General features: G+C 39.1%; 1 protein-coding gene across 4 annotated transcripts in view; it reads right to left on the bottom strand.

Annotated features, from left to right (window-relative positions):
• Positions 1-7494, bottom strand: part of PLA2G12B (phospholipase A2 group XIIB) — a 31584-nt gene that overhangs the window by 9802 nt on the left and 14288 nt on the right. For 2 of the 4 annotated variants that reach the window (XM_067710599.1, XM_067710601.1), the window contains exons 3-4: positions 6888-7053; positions 29-1375 (exon numbers count right to left, since the gene is read on the bottom strand). In XM_067710599.1, the coding sequence (XP_067566700.1) occupies positions 1254-1375; positions 6888-7053 (288 nt within the window). In that variant the 3' untranslated portion in view covers positions 29-1253. Of the gene's footprint in view, positions 1-28; positions 1376-6887; positions 7054-7494 lie in introns of those variants that run through there. The other 2 variants (XM_067710600.1, XM_067710602.1) reach the window with 2 other exon arrangements.

Here is a 7494-nt window from a genome sequence, read left to right as displayed (position 1 = left end):
TTTCTTCTTCTTTTTTTTTTTAGAAACAACTGCAATGAACACTTCGTATTGGAACCAGTGAAATAATTAACAAAAGGAAGGGAAAGGAGAAAATGATGTAGATCGAAGATTGGCAAACTTTTTCTGTAAAGGGCCAAAGGGTAACTAGTTTAGGCTTCCTGGGCCATACAGGCCCTGTCACAACTACTCTGTTGTCCTAGCACAGGAACAGCCGTAAACAAATGTGAGCCTGGCTGCGTTCCAGTAAAACTTTACCAAAACAGGGGTTGGGCCTGATCTGGCCCATGGGCCTTCATTTGTCAGTCCCTGACTTTAGTGGCCCTCAGGCCTCACAGTGCATCAGAATCACTGGGGGTGTTTTTAAAATACCAATACATAGGTACCACCCCCCACCCCCCTCCCAGAGATTCTTTGTTTTTTTTAATGCTCCTCAGGTGACTCTAATCTGCAATCAGGGCTGAGAACCATAGTTTCGGGAATGGCCCTCAGTCTCTCACTCCCCTCAGTTTTCAGGGATTTTCCTAGCTGTCTTCAGTGGCAGTTTTTACCAAGTGCTTCTCATCTTAACAGGACACTAATACTGCTTAGTAATTGGGAATTTCAACAGGAATAGTTCAATGAAGGAAAAAAATGGAACCTTAGAGGCCTAATGCCATCTGACCTCTACCTCCATTGGCTTCAATCAGGTAAGCCTCTGACCTTGCCTTGTTCTTATCTCTTCAGCACCAGTGGGAATAACTGTTATCATTGATGGAATTTACCAGGTTGGGTTCTGTTCTCTTCTAAGTGAAATGGAAGCATATTGGTGATAATGGAATTCATTCATTTCTTTTCAAATTTTCTAAAAAGTATACTTTATTAAATGTGAGATGCTTACTGGCAACTGAAACATGGACCAGAGGAAAGTCATTGCCTCCCAAATGGTTGGACTCTCCAAAATTTCACTTATGAATATAATTATTAATTCCAGAAATTCTGGTATTTTAGTCTTTAAGAACTGAATTTCCAGGCAAATATGTCTTGGCTGGGGAGACCAGTGTTAAAGTGAAGCATAGTCTTCAAATCACTCCATGTCTTTTTTCCAGTTCTCCTCAAACGATGACTCACTTTTCAGCTGTAGAATAGTGTTTCCTTTCTCCTGCTTTGCGGTATCCAAACTTTTGGAAAAAAGAATGAGACGCATCTGCCGTACTACCATCTCCCAGACAGACGGCTGTGGTGTCACTCAAAATGGGAAAGAAATCACCTCTTCCTCATAAGTCTTCTTTCTCCTCTTCTGCACAGATGCAGGCTGCCCGCTGACTGTTCATAAAGGGCCGGCAGCCCAAGGTCCATACAGTGTTGAACACAGTATCAGCCAGAGAATCACAGCCTACTTGAAAAAGATTAAGAGAAATATAAAGGTTAAGTCTAAGTAATTTTGAAGAGGCAGCGTATTTCCAAGGATAACATGATACCCAGAGGAAAGTAGAGGCAGTGATCCAAATACAGAATTAAAATGAAAAAATAGATTTAAGAGAAGCTTTTTCAGAGGAGCTTCTATCCAATCTAGTAAAGCAGAACACACTTTGGGATGCCCTCCTTTTATGGGCCTCCAGGTAGAAAGCATGATTAGCAATCAGAATGCCCCACATCACTGTGCTCACTCCATGGAAAATTTACCTTTTTTTTTTTTCAGAATACTCCCTCAAATAACACTACTATGTTTCCTATAGCTTTCCCTATTCAAGTGTGGGGTGAATAACCAGGTTGCTAATATTTCGTGGAGGATTTTTGCATCTGTATTCATCAGGGATATTGGCCTGTAATTTTATTTTCTTGTAATATCTTTATCTGGTTTTGGAATAGGGTAGTGCTGGCCTCTTAAAATGCCTTTGGAAGTGTTCCCTCCTCGTCTGCTTTTTGAAAGAAGGATTGGTATTAATTCTTCTTTAACTGTTGAAGCCATTTAAATGGCTGACTAATTCTTTGAATGTTGAAGCCACTTTAAAAGTGAAGCCAAAAAAAAAGTGAAGCCACCTGGTCCTAAATTTTTGTTTGTTGGGAGATTTTTGATTACTGATTCAATCTCCTTACTAGTAACAGTTCTGATCAGATTTTCTATTTCCTCATGATTCATTCTTGGTAGGTTGTATGTTTCTAGGAATTTATCTATTTCTTCTAGGCTGTCTAACTTGGTGTATAATTTTTCATGGTAGTCTTCTATGGTTCTTTGTATTTCTGTGATATTAGTTTTAGTGTTTCCTCTTTCACCTCTGATTTTATTTATTTGCATCCTCTTTTTTTTTTTCTTGGCCAACCTAGCTAAAGTTTTGTCTATGTTATCTATTTCATAAAACAGCTCTCAGTTTAACTGATCTTTTCTATTGTCCTTTTAGTCTCTATTTCATTTATTTCCACTCTGATCTTTCTTATTTCCTTCCTTCTACAAACTTTAGGCTTCATTTGCTTTTCTTTTTCTAGTTCTTTGAGGTTTAAAGTTAGGTTGTTGATGTGAGATCCTTCTTTTTTTTGATGTTGACATTTATTGCTATAAACTTCCCTCTTAGGACTGCTTTTACTGCTTCTCATAAGTCTTGGTGTGTTATATTCTCTTCTGATTTCTTCTTTGGCATATTGGTTGTTCAGTAGCATGTTGTTTAATCTCCACATTGTTCTCACCACTTCTATTCAATACTCTACTAGAAGTTCTAGCCGGGGCAATTGGCAAGAGAAAGAAAAGGCATCTAAATTGAAAAGGAAGACAATATGCAGATGACATTATCTTGTGTACAGAAAAGCCTAAGGAATCTACTAAAAATTTCTTGGAGGTAATAAATGAGTTCAGTAAGGTTGCAAGATAAAAGATCAGTATACAAAAATCAATTGTAGTTGTATACATTATCAGCAAATAATCTGAAAGTACAATTAAGAAAACAATTCCCTTTATAATAGCATCAAGGGATTTCCCTGGTGGCACAGTGGTTAAGAATCCGCCTGCCAGGGCTTCCCTGGTGGTGCAGTGGTTGAGAGTCTGCCTGCCGATGCAGGGGACATGGGTTCGTGTCCCGGTCTGGGAAGATCCCACATGCCGCGGAGCGGCTAGGCCCGTGAGCCATGGCCGCTGAGCCTGCACGTCCGGAGCCTGTGCTCCGCAATGGGAGAGGCCACAACAGTGAGAGGCCCCTGTACCACCAAAAAAAAAAAAAAAAAAAGAATCTGCCTGCCAGTGCAGGGGACACAGGTTCGATCCCTCGTCCAGGAAGATCCCACATGCTGTGGAGCAACTAAGCCCTTGTGCCACAACTACTGAGGCTGCATGCTGCAACTATTGGAGCTCACATGCCTAGAGCCCATGCTCTGCAACAAGAGAAGCCACTGTAATGAGAAGCATGCACACCGCAATGAAGAGTAGCCCCCACTTGATGCAACTAGAGAAAGCCTGCATGCAGCAACAAAGACACAACACAGCCAAAAAAAAAAAAGCATCAAAAAGGAAAAAATACTTAGGAACAAATTAAACAAAGGAGTATAAGACCTGTGCTGTGAAAACTATAAAACATTGTTGAAAGAAATTAAAGAAGACCCAAATAAGTGGAAAGACATTCATGTTCATCGATCAGAAAACATAATTTTGTTAAGATGGCAATACTCCTCAGGACTTTCCTGGTGGTCCAGTGCAAAAGAATCATCCACCTTACAATGCAGGGGACGCGGGTTCGATCCCTGGTCAGGGAACTAAGATCCCACATTGCTGCAAGGCACCTAAGCCCACACACCACAACTACTGAGCTCGCACACCTCAACTAGAGAGCCTGCATGCTGCAAACTACAGAGCCCACGTGCTCTGGAACCCGTGCTCCACAACTACAGAGTCCATGCGCCCTGGAGCCTGCGCGCCACAACTAGAGATGAGAAAACCCACACGCCACAACTAGAGAGAAGCCTGTGCACCAGAACAAAGAGCCCACGTGCCACAATGAAAGATCCCGCATGCCTCAGCAAAGATCCCGTGTGCTGCAACTAAGACCCAAAGCAGCCAAAAATAAATAAAATGAATAATAAATAAATCTTTTAAAAAAAGATGGCAATACTCCTCAAATGGATTTACAGAGTCAACAAGAGTCCTATCAAAATTCCACCTGCCATTTCTTGAAGAAATTGACAAGCTGAACCTAAAATTCATATGGAAATGCAAAAGATCCAGAATATCTGAAGAAATCTTGAAAAAGAGCAAAGTTGGAGGACACTTCCTGATTTCAAACTTTACTACAAAATTACAATAATAGGAACAGTGTGGTACTGGCATAGATCAATGGAATAGAATTGAAAGTCTAGAAATAAACACTGCAATTATGGCAAATTGATTTTTGGCAAGGGTGCAAAGATAATTTATTGTGGAAAAGAATAGTCTCTTTCAACAAATGGTGCAGGACAAATGGTAGTAAAGAATAGTCTTTTTCAACAAATGGTGTATGTCCACATGCAAAAGAATGAAGTTGGACCCCTTTCTTACACAAAAATTAACTAAAATGTATCATAGGTCTAAATATATGAGCTACAACAAAACTCTTAGAAGAAAACTTAGGAGTAAATCTTTGTGACCTTGAGTTAGGCTAAGCCTTTTTACATATGACACCAAAAGTAAAAGAAAAATTTTTTAAAAGGATAAAATGGACTTAATCAAAATGTAAAACTTTTGGGCTGCAAATTATATCATCAAGAAAGTGAAAAATCAACTCATAAGATGAGAGAAAACATTTGCAAGTCATATATCTGATAAAAGATTTGCATCCAGAATATATACAAAAAGCCTTATGACTCAATAATAAAAAGACAAATAACCCAATTTAAAAGGGGGCAAATGAATAGACATCTCTCCAAAGCAGTTATTTAATGGCCAATAAGCACATAAAAAGATGCTCAACATCATTAGCCATCAGGGAAATGCAAATCAAAACCACAATGAGATATAACTTCACACCTACTAGGGTCTGTAATAAGATAGATAATAACAAGTGTTGGCAAGGATGTGGAGAAATTGGAACCATAATACATTGCTGGTGGGAATGTGAAATGGTATAGCTGTTTTGGAAATCAGTTTGTTATAAAATTACCATATAACCCAGAAATTCCCCTCCTAGATATATATCCAAGAGAAATGAAAACATGTCACCACAAAAACTTGTACATAAATGTTCATACCAGAATTATTCATAATAGCCCAAAAGTGGAAACAACCCAAATGTCCATCAATTGATGAATGGATAGAGAAAACATATTACATCCATACAATGGAATGCTATTCAGCAATAAAAAGGAATGAAATACTGATACATGCTACAATATGGATAAACCTTGCCAAGTGAAAGAATCCAGTCACAGAAGACCACATATTTTATGATACCATTTATATGAATTGTCCAGAATAGGCAAATTTATAGAGGTAGAAAACAGACTAATGGTTGCCTAGAGCTAGCCAGGGGAACGATGTAGTTGGACTGCTAATGGCTCTAGAGTTTCTTTTTGAAGTGATGAAAATGTTCTAAAATTAATTGTGGGGCTGATTACATAACTCTGTGAACATATTTTAAAAAGCCTTTAAATGGTTGAATTTTATAGTATGTGAGTTATATCTCAATAAAACTGAACAACAACAACAAAATGAATGATCAGAGTATTTCAAGCAGAGGGAACTGAAGAGGCAGAAAGATTTGTGCCATCAACCCACATAGTTTGGAATAGCAGAAGTCAGGAAAGAAATCAGAAATAAGCAAGATGATGCTGGAGAGGTAGGCTAGGACTGAATCAGAAAGGGCTATGAATGTCATGCTAAGGACTTGGATTTAATCCTAAGGAAGAGGAACCTATTGAAGGACTTACATGGAGGGTGGAGATGATCAGATTTGTCTGGTATGAAAATATACCTGGTCTCTATGGGGTCAATAGATTGGATGGGACCCAGAGATTGGGTTAATCTGTAGTAACCAGGCAAGTGATCTATCAAAGAGATATTTAGGAGAAAGAATCAATAGGATGTTGCTTGGAGGGAGTAACTTGACCTGACCCTAGATTAGCAGCAGGCACTTTTCCACCTTTTGTAGGTACAGATAGAATGATACTCCCTTTTACAGCGCCTAATTAATTATTCATATTTTCAAGCCCTCACACATTCACTTCAGGACGGCACTCTAGACATTGATCTATAACAAGATCCGAGATTCTTCCTGCAGCTGACTTTCTCGATGGCATGGGGCCAGCTCTTCATAAGCCTGTATTTCAAACTTCACCATCTAAAAATATACAATGCTAATACCTGGATGTAATGTTCGGGCTTCAGAAACTGAAGGATTACAACTTTTCCTAAGGTAAATTAGGAAAAAGAAATTACAGAATCAGTGCTAGAAATTAGGTAGGTAAGCAGTTGTTTGAAAATAATTATCCTCAAAGATATAGAGACCTTTACACAAAAAAGATAGATTTTTAAATTAAAATTCTTTCCCTGACGAGAACAAAATAAGAAAAAAAAAAAAAGGCTTAAACCCAAGCATGTAGTCCTATACGGAATAATTCCTGATATGGAAAATTATTTAACACTGGAATGGATCACGAAAACCAGTTGGGCAACTCTTGCTCTGTCCTTAGAGGATAGATTTTATTTCTCTGGGAAGGCTTTGGTATGGCCCTGTCCATCAGGAGTGGTGCCAGCAGCTCCTGGGCAGGACAGCAAGAACTTTAGTGAAGGATTGCCCAGAATCTTCCTTCCCCCTTGCTTGCATTGGTCACAGGATAAAGAAAGATCAGTGAGCTCTGATGGTCTCTTTGAGTAAAAGGGTTCTGACTACATTTCTGTGTGAAAACAGGAACAAAACTCCCTGCTCACGGGTAGATGCACTTAAGATTCCTACCTTCTATGTTGGAGACAAAGCCCAGACTCCGCTTAAGGTCAGAGCAGATAGAGTGGAGACACCATCGGAATTTTGCATCACAGCGATACTTGTTGGCACCGCAAGTGTCATAACAGACGTCCAGCTGGTTGCAGCACTTGGTCATTGCTGGAATGCCCAAGTCCATCTGAGGAAAAGTGAAGGAAGAAAATGCCACGTTTAGACCAAGGACCTTAGGCAACCTTGCCTACCTTGTTCTCAAATTCCTGTTACAGATTCAGATCTATTCAGAAGCACCAATGACTGGAAAGAATACATCAGGTTGACAGTCACAGGATGCTAAGTTTTGATCATGATCTAGTTATTAGTTTAATAACTTTGAATGGCCCACTTTTCTTCTTTTTCTTTTGGGGTTTAGTAATTTTCAAATTCACAGGCCACTATAGTGCTAAAAATAGAAATCAGAAAGTTAGGCAAGAGGGCATAGCTTCAAGACTGGCAAATTCACCTAAAACCTATGCTATATGAGATTTTGTTTAAACAAAAGATTCCAAGTCTCAGAAGTATGAAAAATTAAGCCTCAGTTCATAAAGAGGTCACCAGCATTTATCAGGGATCCATCCCATGC

The sequence above is a fragment of the Pseudorca crassidens genome, chromosome 16 (assembly GCF_039906515.1).
Source record: "Pseudorca crassidens isolate mPseCra1 chromosome 16, mPseCra1.hap1, whole genome shotgun sequence".
Taxonomy (NCBI): domain Eukaryota; kingdom Metazoa; phylum Chordata; class Mammalia; order Artiodactyla; family Delphinidae; genus Pseudorca; species Pseudorca crassidens.
The sequence above is the reverse complement of the archived record's forward strand: the minus strand, read 5'-3'. Positions and strand labels throughout refer to the sequence as shown.